Source organism: Phlebotomus papatasi, chromosome 1, assembly GCF_024763615.1.
Source record: "Phlebotomus papatasi isolate M1 chromosome 1, Ppap_2.1, whole genome shotgun sequence".
In the NCBI taxonomy this organism is placed as follows: domain Eukaryota; kingdom Metazoa; phylum Arthropoda; class Insecta; order Diptera; family Psychodidae; genus Phlebotomus; species Phlebotomus papatasi.
Genome location: NC_077222.1, coordinates 10,072,874 through 10,100,697, shown reverse-complemented (window position 1 = coordinate 10,100,697; position 27,824 = coordinate 10,072,874). Strand labels below are relative to the sequence as shown.

The 27,824-nt window shown below is 35.2% G+C and overlaps 3 protein-coding genes across 3 annotated transcripts in view; 2 read left to right on the top strand and 1 right to left on the bottom strand.

The window, feature by feature from the left end:
• LOC129798735 (SET domain-containing protein SmydA-8) lies at positions 1-5,797 on the top strand. Its single transcript, XM_055842045.1, has 4 exons — positions 1-390; positions 4,209-4,585; positions 4,647-5,340; positions 5,396-5,797. The coding sequence occupies exons 1-4, from the start codon at positions 247-249 to the stop codon at positions 5,756-5,758; spliced, it is 1,578 nt and encodes a 525-aa protein (XP_055698020.1). The 5' UTR covers positions 1-246; the 3' UTR covers positions 5,759-5,797.
• LOC129798732 (kanadaptin) lies at positions 5,748-11,323 on the bottom strand. The gene is made up of 2 exons (XM_055842042.1): positions 10,908-11,323; positions 5,748-7,413 (listed from the first exon to the last, which is right to left on the bottom strand). The coding sequence occupies exons 1-2, from the start codon at positions 11,228-11,230 to the stop codon at positions 5,787-5,789; spliced, it is 1,950 nt and encodes a 649-aa protein (XP_055698017.1). The 5' UTR covers positions 11,231-11,323; the 3' UTR covers positions 5,748-5,786.
• A 6,467-nt stretch (positions 11,324-17,790) lies between these two features.
• The window catches only part of LOC129798733 (high-affinity choline transporter 1), a 29,077-nt gene continuing 19,043 nt past the window's right edge, over positions 17,791-27,824 (top strand). The window contains exon 1 of the mRNA XM_055842043.1: positions 17,791-18,478. The gene's annotated coding sequence lies outside the window, so the exon portion shown is untranslated. The remainder of the gene's footprint in view (positions 18,479-27,824) is intronic.

Sequence of the window (27,824 nt, the reverse complement as noted above, 5' to 3'; positions counted from 1 at the left end):
AAGATTGTCTTGTGCGGTTGCTTCTGATATGTCTGAGGAAAGTGCTTTGCCATTTGTCTGATTGATTTGTGAACGACAAGAGGTATCTCGGTGATGAGACACTCTCGGGAAAATTGTTCCTGAATAATATATTTGATGGAAAAAGCGTGCTAGTTGAGTAATTATTAATGATTTGTGACGGATAAGAGTGTCCGCGGTGTCTGTGAAATTGAGACAAGACGACATCTCATCATAATTTCTCTGAATATGCCATCAATCAGTTCGTGTGCCGTTTGTGGGGTTGAAGCCAGCCTGAAGTGTGGCGGATGTAAAAATGTCGTATACTGTGGGAAAGATCATCAGAAGATTCACTGGCGGAAGGGTCACAAGGCCATGTGCAAGTGCGTTGAGGTGAGCCAATGTTGGATCGTGATCGCGGAAAAACTGCTGGCATTTTCGCAAAAATGGAGACAAGGCACTTGACCTCTTGCCTTGATCATGCCAATCTCAAAATAAAAGAGAAATCATTTGGTGCATATAGTCTCAATGAGTGCAATGCTACTCCTCTAGCTGCCAGAAAGCATTAAAGTATTGGTGCTAATGGGAAAATTTAAAGTGATAGTTTTAGCGTAAATAGAACACGCGTGTTGAGTTATTTATTTAAATTTAGATTTACAAACTCTCTATTCTGTTAGGCAACCAATGTGCATTTATCCAGATTGATTTAGAACATATTATGAATGGGAGCTTAGAAGCTTAACTTTGGTGGAAATTCTGATCCTTTTAGCAAATTTGATAACGTAAATTATCCATTTTGTAATGTGACAAAATCATTGAAGCTATCAGGATCAGGAGCCCTACGTCATTACTGTTAAAATTCGAAAAATAAAATTAGGATCAGTAGAAACATTGCATTTTGATCAATGAATGATTCCTAATTGATTATATTTTTTTAAACTATGCCTGAGTTAAATAAAACAATATTGCTTACATTTTTAATTTTTCTTTTACCAAGAATTTTTACACCTAAAAATACATGTTTTCTTTTCCATTTTCCGAGTCTCGACATTAAAAATTCAATTGCTACAATCCATTTTTCTGAATTCCACTGTTTCTTACAGAAATATTTTGCAATGAGCTAAAGGTTACCCAAATTGGTAATACCGACAATTTTTCCAAATAGAATCTCCAAAGGAATCAATAACAGAATCGCTAGTTGTTAGAATAAAGTAGCATGACAGATTATAATTTCAGCAACCCAGCCATAGACAGCCTTATACGGGCTTCAGATCTAAGGCTTAGTTATATAGATTAAATTCTCTAATTTTTTATCAATCTCGATTTTTTGGAAAACTTATGATTGGATTATTAAATATGAATGACCTATTAGGCTCTCAAAAATCAATAAAATTGCTCGTTACTTAGGATTGTAAGACTTTCGGAAACTGGACTAAACCTCTAGTCTAAAGACCGCTTTAGGATCACCAATGATCGATTAGTTATCTATGGCCGTGTGTTCTTATTCGGCTAAACATGGCAATGGTTAAATTAAAATTGGAGAGATTCAAATACAGGACTAAATAGGGAATACGGAATACTGCGTTAAACCATTAAAGATCTAAGGCTTAACCAAAACCAAAACCATCAGATCTAAGGCTTAGCCATAAAGCTTAACTTCTCTAGATTCTTATCAATCGACAATTTTTGAAAAATTTTGACTTATAAATGAACTATTAAGGGGAATTAATTTACGTATCAGTAGGACAAATTTTATTGGATGCTATTTAGGATTTTGAGACCTTCGGAAACTAGGCTAAACCTCTAGTCTGAAGACGGTCTTACACATTTAGAATAAGGCTCTAAACGCTCTAAGCAGACCCACGGCTTAAGACGAAAACAGCTTAGTGAAAATCTGATAGAAATACGGTCTAATTATTATACGTGTTAAGCATTCTCTCAGATCAAGCCGTAGGTCTATCAAAGCCCTAACATTAAAATCATCAGGAAATAATGGAAACCTAAGATCAATTTTCGACCTTGGTTATACCTCTTGGTACTTAGATTATATTAAATTTTGATTATCCTAAAGCTAAATCTTTATAAAAATAAATTTTATATGTTTTTGTATTTTTCGAGTTTATATGACCATAATCAGTTTATTATTAAAAAAAATCAATTTTATTGAAAAAAATCAATAGTAGGACGTAAGTAAAAGGATACGTGATTAAAAGGATGAAGATTGAAAATATAGAAAATACAATTATTGAATATAATAGTCAGGCGTCTCATAGAGGCTTTATCACAAGAAGAAAGAGTTCAGCAGGGCACGAACCAATAGCATTCAAATATTCTGAGGAGTGAAGTACATGCCTTCTAAGGGTACAGAGAGAAAAGTTTACTCTTTTACTTATGTACGAGATATGGTCATCCCAAGCCAAAGAATCATTGAAACTAAGTCCAAGATTTTTGCTTTTATTGACATAAGGTATCTCCTCGTCATCGAGATAAAGAGGAAGTGGACAAGGATGGTATCTCCTACTTGTAATTGACAAAGCTTAAGATTTACCCGGATTAACAGGAAGATCATTATTCACATTATTATCGAATATACTATCTATGATTAGAGTTTTTACAGTTTTGTTTAATGATATCGGTCATGGTTAACCGACAGTAGCCATCTCTTTAGAATTTTACTCTTCGTTCGATCAATTTCACTTAAAATTAAGGTTTATAAATATTTTTATTTAGTAATAAAACGATATTTAAAGATAAAGGAAACAGCTTTTTTCAAATAATTTACGAGGAATTCCACTAGTTTTAATAGTTCGAACTCCAAGAGAGAGCAGCTTCCACAATCTTTTTGAGATAATTAAAAACAATCTTTTAGAGTAATATCCGAAAAACATCATTTGCAAAGCATAGTATTTTTTTTAGAAATTGTAAATAATAACAGGAACTATAAGTATTTTAATAAAAAATTATTAATTTTTTTTGACGTTGTACATGGTTTTATATTAATATTTACAGAAAGTAATTTTTGCTTTTTTTAAATAGATCTTTTTGGATTTTTAAGTCGTTGATCATTTTTGGTGAAAACTTTTTGTCATATAATTAGGACATCTCGGAAATTGTGAGTACTAAGATTGTGTCCTTTCGAAATAATTGTCATAAGAACTTTTTTTCAATAACTGTTTTAAATAAAAAAAAACACCAAGCGGATCTATTACAAAGTTAGACACTACACTTAGACTGGGTTTTCGTATTATGCATTTTCTTATTCACATATCACGTTTAAAAGAATAAAAAAGCGTTTAAATAAAATAAAAGGGTAAAATAAAAAAAAAAACTGTGTAAGATTAAAAAATGCTTTGTTTTAGGTCACGTAATCTGAGATTTTGTAAATTACAAAGATCCAAAATCAAAAGAAAAATAAGCCACACCCTGATAAAACTAGTCACGTAAAATAAGATTGCACCCCCTACGCTCTCAACAATAATTTGAATTTAGAAAACTCTAATTCAAAATTGAATCTTAATCTTATTATTTTTATTTTTGTTTTTTTATTACTAATCTTATTATTAATGTCTCTCATTACAATAACAATTTAGACTCATTCTCATTACTCGTTTTTCATCTTAAGCATGATTCTTAACTTATAGTATTTCCTTAATGAGGTCGCGGTCAAAATCCGAAAGCCAAAATTCCGAAAGTACCAAGACTCCAAAAGCTAAAATTCCGGAATTCTTAAAATTGTCACAGTTTCTCCCACAATTGCACCCTCGTTTGAAATCAAAAAAGGAATAAAATTTATTTCTTCAAAGTAAAATTTTAAAAATATCCTTATTCCTGCAATATTTACTTTGTGATTATGAACAAATTCTAGAAAAAAATGAAAATTTAGATTTCCAGAAAATAAATTATTTCCTCTATGGAACACCTGGTACACCGATTTCTCAATTGTCCTTAAAGGACTTAGGGTAAAATGAGGTAATTTGGAACCTTTTACAATTTGTGACATTTGAGATTTTCTAATTGTTTCAGATGAGCAAAGAGAAAACAAAGACCGCGAAATAGATGGAAAAACGATTTAGAAGAAAAGGAACAGATTTTCTTCCCTGTGGATCTCTAAAACAGTGAGAAAATCTCAAATGTCCTAAATTGTAAATGGTTCCAAATTACCTCATTTTACCCTAAGCCTATAAATTTTTTCTTTTAAATATGCTTTTCAGCTCAAAACCGACGAGATTATGGGACGATTCTTATCTGCCACCAGAGACATTAAGCAAGGAGAAGTGATCCTAAGGGAGAAACCCCTAGCAATTGGTCCTAAACTCAACTGCCGCCCTATGTGCCTAGGTTGCCATCGATTCCTCAGCCTTAAACCCAAAGAAAGGAACTACTACAAATGCTCCCAGTGCAACTGGCCCCTCTGTGGAGCCTCCTGCGAAAAGCTTCCTATCCATCAAGCTGAATGTGCCCTAATGGCTTCTAGGAAATTCAGGGCTCAGATTGATGCATCAAGGGATGATGAAAACAAGAAGGAAGCGGCGTATTGTGCCATCGTTCCCCTAAGGTGTTGCCTACTGAAGACACAGGATCCGGAAGGGTATGATAATGGAATTTATTTAAGAATTTATGTAGGTTCTTCTTGGGATATGTTTCTCTAGCTTTCAGAAGCTGATGGACCTGCAATCCCATTTGGACAAAAGAATTGAGACTCCCCTGTACCGGGTTTTGAAGGCTAACCTTGTGACTTTTATCAAGACCATTCTAAATTTGGATATTGAGGAAGGGACTATTTTGGAAATTGCTGCAATCCTGGATACCAATGCCTTTGAGATCCGCCATCAGCATAGGAATATCAAAGTCAGGGGACTCTATCCAATGGCAGCTATGATAGCCCATAGTTGCGTCCCGAATACTGCTCACACTTTCAATGAAGACTTTGAATTTGTCCTTATTGCAACGGTGGATATTGCTAAGGGTAGCCCTATCTACACGACTTATGGACAGACATTGCAGGGAACCCTTCAGAGACGTCAGCATTTGCGTCAGAATAAGTACTTCGAATGCTTCTGCGAAAGATGTGGGGATCCCACCGAGTTGAGCACCTTTGCAGGTTCCTTCAACTGTACCCGTTGCAACAACGGAAAGATGATCCCTGAAAATCCTTTTGAAGATACCGCCCCATGGAAGTGCTCAGCTTGTGAATGTGAAATCCCAGCCAAGCAAGTGATCAATGGGAACAAAGTTATCATGAAAGAAGTATCTGAACTGGATCAAAATTCACCGAAGGAATTTGAAGCGTTCCTAATTAAGTACAAGGATGTTCTTCATTGTACCAATACCCATATGCTTCAAGTAAGATCTTAGGGGGGAATATGGAGATTTCGGTTAATGAGATCCTAATTTTCAGGTGAAGTACGCTCTGAGTCAGCTTTATGGCAATATTCCCGGATTCCAGCTGCATGAACTCACCGAGGCAGCTCTTATCCGGAAAATTGACATATGTCGAGAACTTCTAGAAGTGGGAAATCTCCTAGAACCCGGTCTCAGCTTCTTCCGCGGATACCTTCTCATGGATCTTCAGGCCGTTCTGGCGATTCAAGCGAAGCGTGACTTCGAGAAAAATGCCGCAGACCGGGAAGAGACTCTTAGGAAACTTACAGAGGCTATGGATCTCCTTCAGGAGGGAGTAAGGATCCTAAGTCCAGACCCCGCCCTGAAGGATTTCATCAACGGAAAAGTTCAGGAACTGACACAAATGATGCAATTTTAGAATGTTTTATTTTGTCTGAAATAAAAGTTCAGTAGCCGAGCTTCTTGTTCAGCTCAGTCATCCCATCTCCTTTCTGGTTCTCGGGCGGAAGCCATCCGGAAAATTTCTCTGCATCCTTTTCCAGGTCTTCATCGGGCATGTCGATGTTCTCGCGGGTTTTCTCGCGAATCCTAATTCGGGTCTTGCGTTTCTTGCTGGAAGTTGGTTCGGATTTGTCTCCTTCTTCAGTTTCCTGGTCCTTGGATTCCGAGAGCTTCCTCTTAGGTTCTTCGTCTGGCTTTTTCTCCTCCGTAGGTTGACTGGAAATTCTCTTAAGGATCTCTGGGTCAATTGTCGGACCTTGGATTTTCTTCGTCTGAGGAACTTCGGGACTTTCTTTCTCTTCTGTCTCCTCCTCGACTTCCACTGTTGATTGGGTTTCCACTGGGACTTTCCGTTCCTCTCGCTTCACGCCAAAGTCATTCTTCAGCTTGGGTCTTTTTCCGAAAAGTGGAAGGACAGGCTTCTTCTTCTCTCCGGAATCTGAAGCCTCCTTGAGAGATTTTATCGAGGGCAGATGCGGAGCAGCAATTTTGGCAAGTTTCTCAACCTTTGACAGTTCTCCCTTCAATCGCTGCTGCTCAACTCTGAGCTTCCGGATCTCTGTCTTGTCTATTTTCTCACTCCTCAGATTTGTCATGAAATCATCCAGGTCATCAGCATCATTTCCGGCTTTTGCTGCCTTCTCAGATTCCTTAAAAGCTTCGATCTTCTGCTCAATCTCCTCCATCTGCCCAATAATCTTCTTTTGTTGCTCGAGCAAATCTTCGTAGCTCAGGGCAGAATTCTCTCCGGAAGCTGTTTTTCTCTGCCTCCTCCTCTCCACATCACCAGTTCTGTCCAGGAAATCGTCATCATCGTCGGAATCTGACTTGGGTACTCTTCTTCGGAGGGGCTCATGATTCGCTTGTCGAAGAACTCCGTGCCTGTCCAGGAGCCGACAAGCTTCCAAAGCACATTGCACCACGCACTCCTTCTTCTTCCCCTTGTGGCACACTTCAGCGACAATTGGTCGTCCCTGGGCATCGTCAATGGGCAATTCGACACGGCAGACAAAAGTTCCCTGGGACATCTCTTCACACTTGTACTCCAAATTGAGTCCTTCCCTCTCAAAGAAGCCCCTGAGTGTCTTTTTCGGATCATCCAGGAAGAGCTGTTCATTGTTGGTTGAGGCAAAGGGATTGACAGAAAGGTCAACTTCTTCCTCTTCAGCATCATCTGTCATTCCCCAGCTGATTCCTTCATCCTCCCGAGCTTTCTCTCTCTTCTCTTGTTCCAGACGTTCCTGCTCCTGCTTCCTTAGCATCTCAATTGCCTGTTGCTTCTTCAGCTCCTTCAACTCCGTTATGGATAGTTGAGACTCCTCCTCCTCATCTGTTGTAGGTCCCTGGAGAATAAACTGCCTGGTGCTTGCTCCCAGCTTCACAATATGCCCCACCCGGATTCTGATGTAAGTCTTCGGAGGGATTCTCTGTTTGTTGACGAAGGTACCGTGAGTACTGGTCAGATCATAGAGGTACCATCCAGGTTCGACTTTCTTCTTCTTCTGACCGTCTTCTGCGTCTTCTTCCTGCGGCTTGTCTTGTTCTGGGCGATACTGAAGAACAGCGTGGAACCTTAAAGGAGATTAACACTTAAGCGTATACTTCGGGAGAGAAAGCCACATAGCATTCATTGAAAAGTAGAATGCTAAGAGAGAGATCAGTTAGATTTATTGATAAAAGTAGAAGGAGGAAGGTTCGGAGACAGAGTCAAAAGTTTTGGGAGAAATAAGCTTATTTAGATTGATAGGTTCTAGGGTATAAAAAATGGGGTAAATCTTTTCAGGAACTTCGAGATAATCTGGTCAGGGAACCCATGGAAACCCACGAGGAATCCAGGAAACTTATACATTTTTCCAGGGAATCTTAGTTTTTTTCTGATTAGCCTTGATATAGGTCTGAAGCCTATCGGCTTATTGTGACCAAGATCCCATTACAACTAAAACACTTAAAAATTAAACAAATGTCCTTAATAAAAATCTATCAGTATCAGTTATATTCTAATGTCGTTACTATTTAGGAACTCCACAATCTTTTTCAAGGGTCCTAGACGGGAACCTTAGAAAGACATATATTTTTAAAGAAAACTCTCAGGGAAATCCGGAGAGTAATATATTTTTTCAGGGAACTCATAGTAAGCCCACAGGGTACTCGGGAAACCTATATAGATTTTTGGGACCCCAATTGCTTTTGAGGGAATTTACGGAGAACCTACGGAGGTCCCTGGGAACTTATATATATTTCTAGGAACCTGGGGTACCCATATAGGAGATTTTTTTAAGGAACTCACGGGGAACGCACAGGAAACCCCGAGGACCTATATACTTTTCAGGGAACTCACGAGGAATTTACAGGGGATCCCGAGAACATATACTTTTTTCTAGGAACCTGGGGAAATCATATATTTTTTAGGGAACTCAGGGAACTCAAACATTTTTTAAGGGATCCAACAAAAAGCCTACAGGGAACTCGGGGAATCTATATAATTTTCAAAGAACCCATTAATTTTTCAGGGAACCCAGAGAATCTATACATTTTTTCTGGAAACTCACAGGGATCCCGGAAAACCCATAAATTTTTCCTGGAACTCATAGTAAGCCCACAGAATACTCGGGAAACCCAAAAAGTTTTCTGGGAACCCAAATACTTTTTAGGGAATTTAAGGAGAACCCCCGGAGGTCCCTGGGAATTTATATATTTTTCTAGGAACCCGAGGAACCCATATAGGAGGTGTTTTTTAAGAAACTCATGGGGAACGTACAGGAAACCCGGATAACCTACATACTTTTCAAGGAACTCACGAGGAACTTATAGAGGATCCCGAGAACATATACGTTTTTCTAGGAACCTGGGAAACCCATGTACTTTTTGGGGAACTCACGGGGAACCCAGGGAACTCATACATTTTTTTTCAGGGATCCTACAGAAAGCCCACAGGGAACTCGGGGAACCTATATAACTTTCAGGGAACCCATTCATTTTTCAGGTACCCAGAGAACCTATACATTTTTTCTGGAAACTCACAGAGATCCCGGAGAATCCATAAATTTTTCAGGGAATTCGGAGACTATTATGTTTTTTTCAGGAAACTCAGAGAACCTATACATTTTTTCTGAAAACCCAAATACTTTTCAGAGAACTCATGAGGAACTAACAGGGGACCCTGAAAACTTGTACATTTTTCAGGGATCCTGAAGAACCCAGGGACCCATATACTCTTTCGGGAACTCACTCAAAAACACTCACTACTCATATAGAAGTGAATATATATTCACCTAAAGTGAATATAGATTCATATTATTTCACCACACAAGGTGTTGTACATGTACTAGATTTGCAGTTTCTTACTTTTCTTTAAATATTTCGTCTCTTTTACAACGGTGGGTACCCAAGAAAATTATTTAAATATTTAATGAAGTGTTTTGTTGCTTGAGATTTAATGTCAGAGAAACATACAGAGAGAAGATTGTTTTCTATCCCTCCTAAACAATATAGAGGGATATTCCTTTCACAATTAATAATTTTTTTTAAAGATTTTTAAAAGATGAACAACATTTTCCAAAATTCTTCTGGTTAACGACTTTTACTATTTTCACATGAGTACTCAATATTCTTATGCCTTTTTTGCAATAAAAATATCTCGGCCGAAGTATATCTTTAACAGGCTACTGAAGTTTTCATACCTCCTTTTTGGGAAAGTTTCCTAAAGATTTCCATAAGAAATCTTGTGGAAATTTCAGCAAATTCAGAAAAACTATGGGAATATTATTTCTATGCAAATCATCGGAGACCTTCTCAAGAAATTTCTACAGCTTACCAACGACATTTCTATACTAATTCCACTTGAATTCTTATGATAGAAAAAATTTGGAGAATACTAAACGAAAATTCTCTAAGTAAACAGAAAAATCACCTAAGGAGATTTTCACAAGAAATCATCACTGGACCTTGGAAAATATCTGTGATCTCCATAGGAAATTTCTACTTCTAAGCGAGGTAATTTCTTCAGTAATTTCATCTGTATTCCCATGTGTGGAATCTTCGGGGATTTTTAGGACAAAATTCCATCCATGAATAACGAAACTTCTGTTGAAAATCCTAAGAATTTCCTTGGAAAACTCTCAAGCAATCTTTGGGAATTTCGTGGAAATTCTAATTACAAAAAATCGAACGGAATTTTCTGTGATCTCGTTGGGAAATTTCCGCAACCCAGAAAGGTAATTTCTTCAGTTATTTCCCTTAAATTTTCAATAAGGGAATCCTTGCAGATAAGGGGAAAATTCACTACAGAAACACTGATATTTCTGGGACAAATCCCAAGAAATCTCAGAGGAAGTAACCCACAGAAATTTCTCTAGGAATTCCCTAAGAGACTAACGAATTTTCCAAGACTGAAAATTCATAAGGATTTCTTGTGATTTTCAATTCAACTTCAATTTCAATTTCAATTATATATTTCTCCTCAATTATGATTAGTTGCGTCTGCCGCCGACTTATCACTACCGATCTCATCAGGTAAACGGCAGAAACACTTTTCTTGGGAAATGTCTATAGCTCTAGATAATTTCTTAAGAAATTCCCAATTTGAGAAGTGTACGGTAATTTTGGGCGAAAATTCACTGGATACATGGCGAAATTTTTCCAAAGAATCAATAGGGAAATTTCTCTTGAAACGCTTTCTTTATGGGGTGAATTCGTCCACAAAGCGGATGACATTTCGCTGTTTGAAAACGACTGTACTAAAATTGGAAATTCAGGTGAAAATTATGAAAATACTCGCATATTCACTAAAACGGGAAGATGTGGTGGACAGGAAAACACCAGAGATTGGGGTGAACTGAACAACTTTATTGCCTGTATGGCTTTTATACATGATCGATCGTCTGACCCGATCCCGCTACCCTATTCACTAGATATTCAATATTATATCAAAAATACAGCAGAAGAGTACTCGAATATTCATCAAAATGGGAAGAATACTCATTATTCACCAAAATAATTTGTCTGTACTCATCAGTTATTACTCTCTTGGTAAAACTCGTAAAAATCCATTTCCAAAAGGAACTAACCTTGATACAGTGGGATGAGCCATTGGGATATCACATTGAAGAAGCCTTCCAAACACCCAATACGGTTTCTCCTGCAAATTCTCGACAATTTCGATGATTGTCCCTGTTTTGAGGACCTCAAAGCTATATGATGATTCAGGTCTTCCTGACCATTTGGGCTCGATGTAGGGACACTCTGCAACTGGAAGAGTTTGGGATGATTCTGTCTTCTCCTGGCCAGAAGAGCTGCCTTCAATGCTGCTCTCCTCTTTGGGGATCTTCGGAACAGAGGTTTTAATTGGACGAACTATGTCCAACGAAGGGACTTTAAATCCTTCCTCCATGTTTTTTTTAACGGATTTTCTTAAAAATTATTAAGATTTTCGCGGGACGTTATCAACACGTTTGACAAGTAAAACAACAACAGAGAGAAACTTAAAGAGAGAGAGAGAGAGAGAGAAGTCCAGAGAGAAGTCCAGAGAGAACCAAAAAGTAAATTACTCTCCCTCTCTTTCACTCAGCGAAGACACAACCCATTTTTTTGGGTTTAGCTTTTGGGCTGGTTTGGGTTTATTTCAAAAGCGCGCGCTTTTAAAAATAATTCTAATTGGATTCAAAAGCGATTAATTTCCTGGAATAATCAACATCAATAAAAATCCCCATGCGTCACTCCTGGTTGACCTTTAATCCTTCAAGAGCACTCTTTCATGAATTATCGAGGACTCCATCATGGTGAATAAATGATCCTAATTGAGGACTCTAATGCTATTTTTCCACGTGTCCCGTCAATTTTGATCCCAATCGATTTGGTTTTAAGTGACATCCCCATGTGTCCTGACCTCTTTTGGCTTCTGTCAATTTTCTCTGGGTCGGGGGATGGGCCAAGTACTCACAAGGCTCACAATTCAGTGGAGTATGTAAGAGTGTACGCTATATCGATTAATATAACGCCTACGCTACTCCCCCGCATCGGAGCTTTCATTGAAGGCCCCAAGAGAATATGAGCTTTGGTATGAGGGTAGAAAAAAACACAGCAGAAAGCGTGAAAATGAGAAGATTTGATGCAATTTGATAGAGATTGTTCGCTTGATTTTCACACTTCTATGCGTGGGCTTCAGGTACAAAACCCTGAGATAAGCTCGTTTAGTGAGAGCCTTTTTGAGAATTAAATGAAAAGCCATTAAATTCAATTTGAATTTTGTCTTCTTTAAATTCTGTAAAATCTAATATTCAAAGGAAAGTAAAATTATTTAAATTAGGAAAATGTGGGCTTAGGTACACGGTCCATCGAATTATTTTTCTATTTTTCAATTTAAATCCTGAAGAATGATTAAATACAAGTTAAACTTTGTATATCAGTGATTTTCTAAACTCTGCAGAAGAAGGTCTAAATAATGTAAGTACTGTTATCCGAAAGGAACAAGAAATTAATTTTACTTACTCAATACAATACATAAAATACAAAATTATAAAATAAAATGAAAAATACATTAATAATGAAAATTAAAGGAAAAATAACTTGAAAAAAAAAACAAACTGCAGAAACTGAAGAAAAACTGAAAATTTAGTATTCTCTTACAATTAAAGTAAAATAATGAAATTCTTGACAACATTGAATTACAAAAATTCTAAAAATTAACCTAGATTAGATTTTATTAAATTTTCATTCCATTTTTCAAATATGAATTTTAGAAAATAAAGTTTCAGATATAAAATTAAACTAAAAAAAATATGAAAATTGAAAAAAATATATAAATTTTAAAAAAATATCCAGAAATATATTTTTTAGAGAAAAAAGGATATTTCTCCAGTAAAATTTTAGTTGTAAAAAATAAAGAAATATAAGGCAAAATCTGATAAAACGAACTATTTTACTAATTCTTAAAAATTTAAATTATACAATTTCATACCAAATTTACTGTTCTACAACTTTGAAAGGAATCATTTTTATCATTTCCTCCATTTTTCTAGAAAATTCAAGGTTTCCCACTAAACATCTGCAATCGCTGGTAATCCTATCACCAGCAATTAGAGCAAAGGTGTGCAAGAACCGTTTGAAACCGAACAAATGTCAAATGAAACTTGCACGTCAATGCGGTCAAAACGCTACGTAAACAAACTTATTTTTTGCGTTTATTCGGTTTCAACGGTACCTGCACACCCCTGAATTAAAGATGTATGCAAAAATTAGTAAATTAAATAAATAAAAAATAGTGAAAAAACTGAGGAGTAAATATGCGTTTTTATTTTTAAATATATTTTTCAGTGGCCGTGGGCAGAGTGGAAAAGCGTTCCAGCTTTGCCGAATTCTCGAACTCGTGACTTTTACGCTATACAGTATAGTCTCGCTATAGGCCATCGCTCTATAGTCCACAATTTATCGACCGTTGATTTCAAAACACTGATTTTATGTTAGGTTATGTTTTTTGTACGCAACAAGCATAATTATTTTAATATTTTTGGCAAACTTTATTAAGTAGTTGTGATAATTGTGATCCATAATGAAGAGAGCAAGGACAAGTACCACAATCGCAAAGAAAGTGGAAGCCGTCGAGCAATTTCAATACTAAAAGTCGTTAATAATTTTAAAAAATTACATGGACTATAGTGCGACCCAAGTGTCAAATCTGAAACCAAATATGGACTATAACGAGACTCTACTGTACTTGAAAAGTACTTTCGCATCATTTACCGTTTATCGTTTCACAATCGATTTATTGAAAGAATTGAATAACTCAAAAGATTGTCTAAAATAGCTTAGGAATAATATAATTGATTATCTAATAAAAATGACTTTATCTATTATGAATCGGTTCATTAGGGTTCAATAGCGGTTCATAACCGATTAAAAGAAGTTCACACTTTTCAGAAAATCCAAAACCTTTTCAACAAGCCCAAGTATAACCCCATTAGGTTGATAAATAAGATCTCTAGAGCTTTTTTTAATCTTCACAGTGAAAAACCGTTATTACTGATCCAACGATATTTTCGTATATGAAAAAATTGTCCTCCTAAAAAAATGAATAAAAGTCCAATGGAAGAAAAGTAAGAAAGAAGTATGCCATTTATGCATTCTTTTAGTTTATTATCCTAAAGGAGAATGGTCAAAACTATATGGGCGTTGGTCCCGGAATCGCCACAAACGAGAGTAGGCGCATTTTGTAGGTACTGATATAAGATTGAAAAATTGCCGGGACTCAGGACGATAAACGCTGGGAGTCCTTGTAAAAATGCCTTTATCCTTTCGAAAAATCGTTGTTTTGACTACGAATTATACAAGAACTGCCTAACTGATCTTGATGAAATTCGGTATAGGGTCACTGTATGACTTAAAGTTTTTATCCATGCATATCACCCCCTCCACCCACCCTCCATTCTGATAGCCCCCATACAAAATGGGGGCGTTTTACCTTATAACTCCTTCCTAAGAGGAGGTAGAAAGCTGAAATTCGACAAGGGAACAAAGCTTAGGGATTACTTTTAAACCATGTATAATATCTCCCTCCTCTGTCCCCCTTTCTGGTAGCCCTCATACAAAATGAGAGCATTTCACCTTATAACTCCTTTCTGAGAAAAGATAGAAAGTTGAAATACAACATGGGAACAAGGCTTAAAGAAGACTTTTTAACCATACTGATCAAACTCTTCCTCCATCACCCCTTCTGGTAGCCCCCATACAAAATAAGACTATTTTACTTTATAACTCCTTTCTAAGAGGAGGCAGAAAGCTGTAATTCGACTAGATGTCTATAAATGCATATAAAATCTAGAAAATTATTGTTAACGTTATTAGTTATTCATTTTTTTCATTCTTTTACAAACAACTACTTCTTCTCAGAAAGGAGGTCAAAATGCTCTCATTTTGTATAGAATTACTAGAAGGGGTGGTGGAGGAGCGGCTTAACATGCATGGTTTAAAAGTCTTTCATAAGTATTGTTCTCTTGTTGAATATCAGCTTTCTACATCGTCTTAGAAAGGAGTTATAAGGTAAAGTTCCCCCATTTTGTATGGGGACTATCAGAATGGAGGGTGGGGGGAGGGGGTGATATGCATGGATAAAAACTTTAAGTCATACAGTGACCCTATACCGAATTTCATCAAGATCACTTTAGCAGTTCTTGTGTAATTCGTTGTCAAAACAACGATTTTTCGGAAGGATAAAGGCCTTTTTTTACAAGGGCTCCCAGCGTTTATCGTCCTGGGTCCCGGCATTTTTCTCAACCTTATATCAATATCTTCAAAATGCGTCTACTCTAATGTTTGTATGAAGATGAACCAGCGCCCATATACTTTTGATCATTCTTCATCATTGTAAAAAATAGTTTTTATGCTCTAGAACTGTTCCTCCATCGTTTAGAACATTGATCCCAGAACAAAAGTTGTTACCTATACTAATGTCTATCCAATGACATAGGTCTCGTTCGTGGCGATTCCGGGACCGGATTTGACCATTCTCCTTTGGATTTTTTTACATATTCAGGAGAAGCGAAAAATAAAAGTAATGAAATAGAGTTTAAAGAGTAAAAAAAATACAAATTTAAAATTAAAAAATATAAGGAAAATCTTTCATATTCAATTTTAGAGAAATGTGTAACCGTTTCACATTGGAAGATCTTTATTTTAATTTCTAATTTTAGACTTTAAAATTTATAAATTAATGGCTCTGACAAACCCTTTCATTTGATCTAATAATGGGAACTGGCGCGATTTTCTTGATAGGGAGTGTATCCGGTCTTTGCCAGTGGGAAAAGTGGTCACTCTAAGAGGAAAACACTTTTTTGGTTTTGCCCAGAGCTTTCGATTCCAATATGGACCTTCTTCAGTGGCTGAAAGGCATTGTAAAAAGAAGAAAATGTTGCAAAATAAATTTTGATGCCCTTTCAGCCACTGAAGAAGGTCCATATTGGGACCGAAAGCTCTGGGCAAGACCAAAAAAGTGTTTTCCTCTTAGGGTGACCACTTTTCCCACTCACTGGCGAACACCGGATACACTCCCTATCACCTTTCATTTGAGAAAAATTAAATCTATTGAAATTTTACCTCTTACTCTTTCAAAAAAATTGCGTTTTTGACAGAAATTTGACGTTTCCCCCTACAACGCTGCAGGGAATTTCCTTTAAAACAGCAATTTTTGACAAAAATTTCTCCCAATATGTAGAGGCCATTAAACATATTTTTCTTCCTAATAAAACCACCAAATTATTTTTATAATTAGGGGAGAGTGGGGCAAAAAGTCACAAAACAGATATTTTAATTTTTTACAAGCTAACCTAGCGCCCCAGAAATTTCTAATCAGTGCAGTTTTATAGGAAATTTACTGCTCTACAACTTTGTGAAAGTCATTTTCCTCTATTGCATACGGAAATACATTTATCGAGCTGTTTTTTAAAAGGTAATTTTGTGACCATTCTCAAAAATGCTGGGGCAAATAATACCAGACATTGGGTATTATCATATTTTGATTCGCTTGATTACAGGCTTCCGTAAATTTGAAAAAAATACCGAGAGGACATATTTTCATAGAAAATTTATTCCTCTACACCTTTTTAAAACACCGTTTTCTCTATCTGAACGAGAAAAGTGCTTTTCAAGCTATTTTAGAAAAAACACACAAGAGACTGCTAATCGTTTGACCAATGCAAACAAAAAGCGGCGAAACATGGAAATGACGTTTCTTCTCGCCGTGAGACATCAGAAATTGCTTCGGTCTTTGTTACTTTTTGCTCTATACCTTTTGTTACTTTTTACCCCAAGTGGTCATTTTTAAGAAAAAGATTTCTGTAGAAACGAATCTTTGTAAAATTCTAAAATAGATAGTGGTTTCGTATTCAAAGAGTCCAAATCATTTAGGAAATACTTACCAGTGCATCAATTTTGGAAAATAAGTAGATCAAAATTGATATCTGCTGTAAGGAAAACATTTTAAGAATAGGGCTAAAAATTTCAATATTTTTTATTTTCTGAAATCCTTGTTCGAATTCTAAGAAACTTACGACTTTCTAGAAGGTCTATGGAGGCCATCTATGGAAAAAATTTTAAGTCGCTATCTCTTTTATCTTGGAAGATATTGAATTTTCAAATTTTCAATTTGTGACTTTTTGCCCCAGTCTCCCCTACTGATTAAATTCTTCCAAGCAAAACCGGATTTACAGCCATTATTAGAATAATGTTGTTTCATTATTTATCATGTTATGGATTAATATTTCATGTCGAAAATTCCAAAAACCGCGATTCGATATCTGTGGTTCAATGGTTGTCATTTTCATGATTTGAGGATACCTATTTCAAGCCATTTCCTACTCTGAGACTTTCCCCTGAGTTTACAATTTCGTAGAGTTTACAAAATTTTCTAAATGAATTATTTAGACGAGAAAAGGTAACTTGAAGTAGTTTCAAGAGTTCGAAAGACAATATTCAGGACAGATACTGTGAATTATTGAAATTCTATGAATAGGTCTACCCTTAGCCTATTCAACCTTTACGGTTCCACGTTGATGACGACAATGCTTAAGAAAAAATCTTTGAAAAAAACTCCTGCGAGATTCGTCAATTTGAGGGCAAATTGACATGGTGAAAAATGCCTCAAATCCTCAATGATTCCCAACTCGAACCTATATTTAACCATGGGAGATGATGGGGTGAGGGCCTAGGACAAGGGGTGGAAAAGTGTTTGAGAAAAACATGGTAAAAGTGTGGTCGAAAAGTAACAATTGCACACGAGTTGTCTCGAAGCATGTGAGAGGTGTACGCACTTGAAGGGCTCTCCTGGCATCCAGATGACCTGCGCCTGGGTAACTGGAGAGGGGGTGCAAAAAGCTCCGACGCCGCCAATAGCGATGCCTTGACGTCACCGAGGACGATCGATCGCCGTCAGATGGGGGAAGCACGTCGGGGTGCTTGCTCAGTATCGCATCCACCGCGTCCAGAAGCGGATGAAGCCTGGTGCTTTCGTGCGCGCAATATCGTGAGCTTTTTAGACTGATTCAGCCACAGGACACCGTCGGGAGCTTTCGGTTTCGGGACACACTCTCCCGCCAATCGATTTGGGAGCGCCATTTTTTTTAATACCCTGTACTCACGGAATTGACGGGGCATCGTTGTGGATCAAGATACAGAATCCCATGCCTTGAAGTGCTGGGAAAGTCATCTGGTGTGGCTCCAGGGAAAGGCACATGTGCGGGTTACGGGCCTTCAGAACGAGGAACAGTCCGTCTCAGAAGACGTCTCTGCGTTGGGGCGATAACTGTTTCACCGTAAATTCATCTGCATCCCAGCTACGCAGATATCCTCCAATTGCCACCCACTAAAGTGGACAACTGAAGTGTACAAAACAAGCCACCAAGAAAAAAAAACTTTGAAGCCACTCAAGAAACCCCAAAAGAAAAGTGTTTTGAACTTTCAAAGCTCCCAAAGTCTTCTTGTAAATGGATTAGAAGTTCCCTCAGAGTTGTGTTTTAGCAAAAAAAATGAAGAATTGATCGTTGGTGAAGAGTTAGAAAAAAAATAAAAGTATCTGTGATGTGCTAACTGCAAGATCTCCTGAAGATTCATTCGAATTATCCTTGTTTTGCTTTCCAAACGCAAATTCACGGTAAGTCCCCAAGCTCCTCCAATCCCAGGACCTGGTGGAAAAGCTCAAAGCTTAATTTTTAAATTTTTTGGGCAATTTTTTTACCCTCACAACCGCCATTACGTAACCCCTTGCGAAATCATTAAGGCGCGGAAGAACCCTATTAAGAACCGTGAACAAAGTAGCGGAAGGTAATCTTCCTGTGCTGGAAGTGAAAGTGTCCTCAGAAAAGCTCAAGGACCATGCCATCCACCTCTTTGGGAACGCTATTCCCCAAAGAAGGATTGGCGATTATGCAATTATCCTCAGGAATTTTAATTACGCGCCGTTGAAAAAAGGACGCAGCTCTTTCAATAGTACCTTGACGTCGTTCTATCGATTTTCCCATCCGCCATCCTTTTCCCTCTGCAACTTCTTTCTACCATTGGCTGTGGGATGGATTTTAGGGTCTCTCCCAAGGAGATTTCCCTGCAATTTAGACTCAAGACACCAAATGGAGCAAGAAAAGTCGATCAATGGTGGAGTTTTATTGTTAGACTTTACGTAAGACTCTCCCAAATGGGTTGTTTAGCTGACAATGAAGTGGCAAGTGCGTAGGTGTCTACGAAAAGTTTTTTCGTGGGTGAAGAATAATTTATCAGAAAATATTTGATTTGCGTCAAGGAAATTAACTTACAATTTAGGACCCTTAACTTGGATATATCGTATTCTATTCCTGAACCGATAGAATCCTACTATCACATTTTTATTAATTAAAACCAAGAAAAAAATTGGATGGTATTTTCAACAAATTTGTTAATCTTTGGACCAAAAGTTCAATTGACTAAACACTTTTGAAGCATAAGCTTTGCAAAAATTTAAGAAAATGGAGCAGCATTCGTAGGTAGGGATCCGAGGAGGTAGGGCACGACGTTAACGTATTTTCGTGCATTCTTCAATGATTTCAGCCATGTAAACGAAAATAAAACAAAGTTGGAGGAAAAATATCTAATAAACAACTATTCGCTCTCTAAAGACTTTAGACCGAAATTTATAAAGTTTAGAAACCGAATATTAGAATCATAAATATTCTGATCTTTCTTTTATTCCTAATTTCTAGTAGGGGAAAGTACTCTCCCTTCGAACGTTCATGCCTTCGAATAATATGAATTTTCTTTTATTTTTCCTAAGAGTGTTACACATTTTTATCAAATTATAAGTTAGCATTATATCAATTATTGATAATTATGTCGTAATTTTATGTTAATCTCTTATGAAAATTCAAAGAAATTCACATTATTCGAATGCATGAACGTTCGAATGGAGTGTACTTTCCCTTACAGTAAATTTTAAAAATAAAAAATTAATAAGTTTTCCATAATTCTTTATGATTCCCATGCATTCTCACTAAAGCATGATTTTTTTTATGACTGAACGCCGTATTCCGTAATTCTTAATTATTCCTTTACGATCTCTTTATTCTTGTTTTCGAATTTTAAACGTTTCCGTATTTAATCGAATAAAACTCTCAACTGACGATGACCGATCGGTCGTAGGCAAATCTAGTGCTATCTACGGCTGTAGAATGAACTAGATTCTCATATTTTATTATTCTGTAATTTATTCTCTTTCAAATCCTATTACAACAGAATCTTTCGAATGATTCTTTGGATTCTATGAATTCCATGAATTCTATCAGAAACATTATATCGGTAAACCCAACTTGGATAATCCTTATATATCTAGGGGAAACTAGAGCACCAGCGAACACGGGATAGCACCGAATACTGTAATTTTTTTAATTAGATACAGTAGAGTCTCGCTATAGGCCATCGCTCTATAGTCCACAATTTATCGACCGTTGATTTCAAAACACTGATTTTAAGTTAGGTTATGTTTTTTAGTATGCGACATGCATAATTATTTTAATATTTTTGGCAAACTTTATTAAGTAGTTGTGATAATTTTGATCCGCAATGAAGAGAGCAAGGACAAGTACCACAATCGCAAAGAAAGTGGAAGCCGTCGAGCAATTTCAATACTAAAAATCGTTGATAATTTTAAAAAAATTACATGGACTATAGTGCGACCCAAGTGTCAAATATGAAACCAAATATGGACTATAGCGAGACTCTACTGTAATTAGATTTCAGAGGATAAGGCCTGCATGAACTCATAGATGTATAGGGATGTTTATCCACTAAGAAAATGTTAAATACCGGAATCAAGAACACCTCTTCTCTTTTCCAAAATAAAAATTCTGGTATAAAAAAAATATAAAATAGATAGGGTCGAATGAACATCTCTTCGACAGGGAACCCCTATTGACACTTTCGTCAAAATGTTGAAATTTATTTAATGCATCCAATAAAATATAAGAAATATAACGTTTTTTCATTAATCTACGTTTTTCGATAAGGATAAGTGTTCGAATTTCGTATTCCTGATACGGGTTCTTAAACTGTCAATATGTGTTCCTTTCACCCTAAATATTTCTTAATTTAAGAAAATATTCCTGAAACTATAAGATTTTCTAGGAAAAAATAATACTTTTGTTGAACTTTAGTAAAGTTTATATTTTCCAAATATTTTTCTTTTTCTTTTACTTTTTTTATTTGAAGTGAATCCACTACACGTAATGCGATACATTTTTTTTACAATAATTCGTTTAAAGCATGTTCAGGATTTTGTATTTTATACCAGGATATAAAATAAAAATTGCAATGGAATTACATACTAAAGTCTAAAGTATACAAGAGGTACAGCATAAATTTGCGATTCTACTTCAGAGATTGCTATCGTATTTCTTTTTCCGTATCTCATACTTTTTGTGCATGCTTTCATACCATCATACATATTTTTCATACTCTCATTTTATGAAGATTTCTGAGAAATTCAAAGACATCTTCAAAGAATATTAAATCGGGAGTTCAGCTATTGAAATTATTATTTCCTTAAACTAATTAAATATTAAGATTATCATTCGAATTTGTTCAAACTATGTTAAATTTTTTTTAATTCTTAAATAATTAGAAAAATTTCACATATTCATTACTTTAGTTTGCTTTTAATAAATACAGTCACGGTCGATTTAGATTCTACCTGACCTAGAATAACTTATAATTAAAAAAAAAATAAAGAAATTATTTAAAAGTCAATTTTCTAAAAGCAACAATTAAAAAGTTCTCTTGATTAATTTGAGGATAATTTATGGAATATTAGAAATACGATTTTCCCTGTCTTTACACGTATAGGTATTTTATTATCTTTTTGACAAAATCTAATAAAAAAGATTTTTATTTATTTTTTTAATCAAGATTGTAGAAATAAAGTAGAATGCAATCAATCTTTGTAACGTTGTAGGAGATGAAGACAGAATAATTAAAAAAAGGAAACGGTCTTCTTACACTGCTCTTGTATTCAACTTGAAAAGCTTTTCTAAGTTATTCCAAAAGCTCATATCAGGAGTTCCCCAAAAGAATGGGCATTCCCAGTTCAGCTTCATTAATAACAATAATCCTGTGATCGTCGGATGGAAGAGTTCAGCCCAGCATAAAAAACTTTTCTTTCCAGAGCTTTCGGTGCCCTACGCACCTTCATCAGTAGGGCACCGAAAACTCTGGGAAGAAAAGCGTTTTATTCTGGGTTGAACTTTCCCATCCGACGATCACCGGATTATTGTTGTTAATAAAATTTCACTTCGATTCCTTACGTCTCATCATGCAGAAGACACGAAAAGTAAAAATCGACCACTCAGAATGTAAATTGAACAACTCTACTTTTTACAAAAATCGTTTTAATCGCTTTGTTGATACTTCTTTGTACGTACTCTACCTTTCCTGTGAATATTATTACTCGAAAGATAATTATTTTCAAAGTTATAGAGATTTTAAATCTCAAAAATCCTATAGTTGGCATGTAAAATCTCAGCTTCTAATTGCTCTCCTGTAAAATTTGCCTTCTTGGTTGTTTGTTTTTTTTTTTATTCTGAGCGGTCGAAATAGTCTCCTTAAAATGAAACTGTTCTAAGTGCATTTGCTACTATTAAAGATACAAAAAAATGTAGTTGCAACAGCTGCATTTTAAGGAGACGAAATGTCTTTTCTTTTAACTTTTCGCAACCGATCTTCGAATTTTTTCGAGCTGTGAAAAATGGTGTTATTTTAATGAAAAATTCACATTATTTTAGCACTTTACTGTTCTCAAGCGCTTCTGCATTATCGACTTTGCTTTGTATCTGTTCCTGTCCTGACTGTTTTCCCCAATCCTAGCTGTTTTTTTGTAAAACCACTAAACAGGCGAGACAGAAACTAATACAAAGAAGTATCGATAATGCAGTAATACTTGAGAACAGAACATGAAAAATGCTTTTTAAACTTGAAAAACATGATACACAGCTTTAAATGTGTGTGATTCAATTTTATGGGGAGACAGTTTGTGAATGAGTCACACAGAGCATGAGTGAATGTTATTTATTTATCATTTTATTTTTTTTTTAGAAATTGTTCTTGGTCAGAATAAGCCGATGAGCTTTAGACCTACAAAATAGGTATGGGGGAGGACAAAAAAAGGGAAATCTTTTCGTCCCTTTACTGTTCTTAAATACTTCTACATAACCGACTTTTCATTGTGTTGGTTCCTGTCACGACTGTGCTGGTTCTAGAACACATCGAGGACTCGGGAAAACAGTCGAGACAGGAATAGATACAAAGTAAAGTCGATAATGCAGGAGCACTTGAGAACAGTTAACTGCCAAAACTGTTCAGGAGAAATATTTCCTCTAGGGGGAAGTACTCTCCCTTCGAACGTTCATGCCTTCGAATAATGTGAATTTCTTTTGTTTTTCGTAAGAAATTTACACTAAATTATAACGGAATTATCAACAGTTGACGATACGCCAAACAATATTTAATAGAAATATGTAAGTCTCTTAGGAAAACTAAAAGAAAATTCACATTATTCGAAGGCATGAACGTTCGAAGGAAGAGTACTTTCCCCTATTCGTTTTTTTATTGGAATGGCACCACTAAGAAATTAGAGCTTTTAAATTTCAAGTGTTAGTCCAAATTCCGAACCACTCGATAAAAACATTTTCTAACACGAAGTGAAGTGATACTTGCAACGTTTTATTTTACTTTAGTGTAACAGAGATACGATGTTGATTGTAGAGAAATTCAAGACCTTTTAAACTGTATCACTTTTAGCAATTGTTTATAAGGAATTCCTTTGATAATGTTCAGAAATGTGGAAGCATATTACTGATAATAAATTTCCATGCATTCATATACTAGTGTATTTAGTTTTAAATATCTCGTTTCATCATTAAGTGTTACCATTTGTTGTGGTGCTTTATATAAAGTCGAAAGCTCTGAAAGTTAATATGGAGTAAACAATTAAATGTATTAAGCTGAGGTAAAAATGATAAGCTCGATTTTGCAAATGCAGCTTCAAGACTTTATTCGTATCTTCAACTATTAATTTGGGTCTTAGATATTCATTCATTCTTCTATCGATTAGCAAAGCTCATTTAGGATGAAAATAGGAATCTAGAGGCACATCAATTCTTTATTGACTAATACCTTGCACGACGTCCTTGGTAAGGTCATGTTGTTTAATGTAAAACCCCCTTTTTGGTATCAAAGAGTTGTAGAAATATTTATAAAAGCTTTAAAAAAAAGATATGTTAGAACGTCTTATAGTTATTCACTTAAAGTCATTTGCGTGCTTTAGACAAATCAAAGAACTTTCTTCTGTGGAAACCTTATCTTGTCCCTTTGTGTACCTTTTCTAAAATTACACGAGACATGATTAATTTCCCTAATCATCGATAAATCACTTCTCGCATGGTATTTCCATTCAGCTTTTGATATAAATAAATCCCTGTCTAATCATTCAAATGAGATATATATATATATATGATTGAAATAGTTTCAACCAACACGCCTGTGCTGTTGACCTTCTGGACGAAGCAGCAGAAAAATCAACATAATTGACAAAATCACCTACAAAAAGCTTCACTCAGAAAGTTTTCCTAAGGGGATGGAAAAACAAATTTGTGGCATAAATAAAAGAAATCACTCATGGGCCTTTTCTCCCACAAATCTTAATTACTGGGCTTTTGTGGATAGAAATGTTCCCTAAATGAATCCATCGTACATAAAAGCTCTACCCAAAAAAAAATCTATGAGAGAGAACTATGGATATTGATCAATTTTTGATGGCTTATTTATAGAAAATTTACCTTGCCATTCACTTGTTATACCAATTGTGTTTATAAATTATGCATGATTCTGTGGCAGGTTCGAATTTCGAGGTAGAACAGAAGGGGCACCATTTGAAAGGAAATCAATGGCATTAAGGATGCCCTTGGTAGGGGCATTAACTGGACAGTGAGACATGGTGGAAAGCTTATCATATTTTTCAATTATCCTTTAGGGCACTTACAATTGATGACAATGCCAATGATGTAATTAAGCTTTACTGTACACATTCGAAAATATAAAACACCAACGCCTAAACCGTAATTTATTGTGACAGAAAAATATTTAAATTGCTCATAAATGCACTGTGCACCATTGACCCGATTTCCCGAAGGATTTATGGACAATTTTCCATTCGCAAATTGATAACAACAATTTTAAATCAATTAGCGTTGACGGGCTTTAAGTGAACCTTTTAAAAACGTTACGATTTCCTTAAGGATATTTTGTAAACACAAAGTATCAAATGTACTTTATGATGACAAATTATTTAAAAAAAACGGTGATGTCATGAAAATGTTTCTTCTAGAGATTTATGTTGAAGGTGAGAGCAATTTAAACATCCAATTGCTTCGTGCAATGCATTGTAATGTGACCTTACCCCAGACAAATCAAGCACGGAATTTTGTTATCAGTAATTTCTAAATTGAGAAATTAGAATAACGCTTTATTAAAAATACTTAGTTGCTAACCCTTTTAACCAATTCAATTTGAACTACCGAACAAATGTTTCAAGTCAGTGCAAATGATCTGAGAGAACATCGAAATTGTAATTTAAAGTTTGTGAAATGTTGAGTGCTTTCAGCCATTGTAGTTATTTCTACACAACTCCGAATAAATTAATGTCTTAATCCCATTTGAGTTGTAATGCAAATTCACTGAAAGATAATTGAGGAACTTGTATAGAATAAAATAGTCAGAGGATTAATATTCTTGTCTATTCAGAAGAAAGCTCTAAGGAAACACACGATAATCCATTCTAGATCACTGAAACACAATTTTGTGATAATGAATGCATAGCTAATATTAAAGGTTTACTTTATTCAAAGTCACTGAAGCGAAATGTAAGTAATTACGGAAAGAATTATCATAAATTTCTTGTAACTTATTGAATACAATTCGCTTTCATTCAAATTAAACTTTTTGAAATTAAATTCTTCTCAGTGAAAAGCTAGTTTAAAATTAAAATTTAAAATTATGAAATAATATTGGATATTCCATCAGAACTGTCAAGAAGAACTTTATTTCTTACTCTCAATTTCCATTGATATTTTTAACGAAATACATTTTTTATGCAAATTAAAATTAATAATTTGCAAGAAGAATATTTTGTGTTCTAATTAATCCTTAATTCGAGTACAATAAATTAAATTAGTTCATAATATTTTGGTTTATTTATTATTTAATTAATGTGACAAAAAATTAAATTAATAAATCATTTGCTAGTGACATCCCAAGTGGCACTGCATGAATAAGGATATGATATTATAGGTTATCAAAAGGTCATATGAACGTCATTTATTTTACGATGGAAAAGTAACTAAAATTTTACTAGTATAATAGCAATAGAAAATGTAGGGGAAAGTACTCTCCCTTCGAACGTTCATGCCTTCGAATAATGTGAATTTCCACTACTTTTCTTAAGAGATTTTCACGTGATTATCACATAATTATCAATAATAGATGATAAAAGCTAACTAATATCAAATAGAAATGTGTAAATCTCTTAAGAAAAGTAGAGGAAATTCACATTATTCGAAGGCATGAACGTTCGAAGGGAGATTACTTTCCCCTAAATTTTAGTGTCAAAGTGCTGACGATATAGTGACCATTAATTAACCTGCTTTGCGACCATTAAAATGAGAGTTCTAAAGAATTGATGTATTTGACACATCATACAACTCTAAAAATCAAATTATTTTATACACTAATACCATTATTGTAACAGATTCTACATGACATAACCTTTTGACAAAATTGGTGTTGGATATAAGGTAAAGTGCCCTCAAGTCGACCGGTTCTTCTACTCGACCGGTAGTCAATATTTCAATGTTTTAATGGTGAATTTCTATAAAATTGTCACTGATTCGTATTTATTTATTTAATAATTGACCTATTAATTTTAGATCATACGTCAAATATTAGTGCAAATATAAATTAATTGAATAAATAACTCTACCGGTCGAATTGAGGAGCCGGTCGACTTGAGGACACTTTACCTTACTAAACAAATTAGTGATAAAATTAGATTAATATAAAATATTTTCGGTTTAAAAGTCCGGATTTGTTTTTCTTTCCCGCGACGATTTCTTTCTTTCAGCCGTATGACCCGTATGACCTTCAAGGACCACAAAAATGACTACATTTCAACGTCAGACTTACTAAAATTTCGATTGCGCAGATTACTTTGTGCTACATGGAACTCATTTCTTACCATTTGTTTTAATCTTCAGTATTTTTATTTCGCTTTTTATCTGTACTAGGGGAAGGTGGGGCTACTTTGAGTTGTGAGGCTACATTAAAATACGATTTTGTTTCATAGTACTCAAGAAAACTGGATTTCAATGTAATGTCTATATAAATATACGACTGATGAAGCCCAATCGATCAGTCCTCGAATTGGTGAAAAGTAGTGCTTCAAATAATTTTATCTAAAAAAAATATTTTTAAAATATTTTTTTCTGTGTGACTAAATTGAATAGGAGAAAACGCGCTACTTTCAGACGATTTAAGCTTCTACGTTTTAAATGTATTTCAAATTCATTTAGAACACATTAAAAAAATAATTGTTCGAAGCTTGAGTTGTCCGAAGATACCCGCTTTCCCCTAATTCCACTGATCGATTTCAATTTTTACTGCTTAAATGCTGTTATAGAAGTTTAGTAATAAACCTAGAAAGGATTAAATTAGGAAACAAGTTTAAACACTTACACTGCCTACGAATAGGGCAAACTAGGGCAGTAATAGACATGGGGTAGTTGTAGACACCGCAATTTTTAAATTAGATATCAGACTTCAGGTGAAAAGACCTATTTGAATCCATGGAATCTATAGCGATCGTCTACTGAAGAAATGGTTAACACAAGTCCAAGTAATATAGATATAAAATTAATGTTTACAGCTACTCC

Coding starts and splice junctions, on each gene's coding strand:
- LOC129798735 (XM_055842045.1), top strand. CDS start 247: ATGCCATCAATCAGTTCGTGTGCCGTTTGTGGGGTTGAAGCCAGCCTG. Junction 391..4,208: donor CCATGTGCAAGTGCGTTGAG/GTGAGCCAATGT, acceptor TATGCTTTTCAG/CTCAAAACCGACGAGATTAT. Junction 4,586..4,646: donor AAGACACAGGATCCGGAAGG/GTATGATAATGG, acceptor ATGTTTCTCTAG/CTTTCAGAAGCTGATGGACC.
- LOC129798732 (XM_055842042.1), bottom strand. CDS start 11,230: ATGGAGGAAGGATTTAAAGTCCCTTCGTTGGACATAGTTCGTCCAATT. Junction 7,414..10,907: donor GCTCATCCCACTGTATCAAG/GTTAGTTCCTTT, acceptor ATCTCCTTTAAG/GTTCCACGCTGTTCTTCAGT.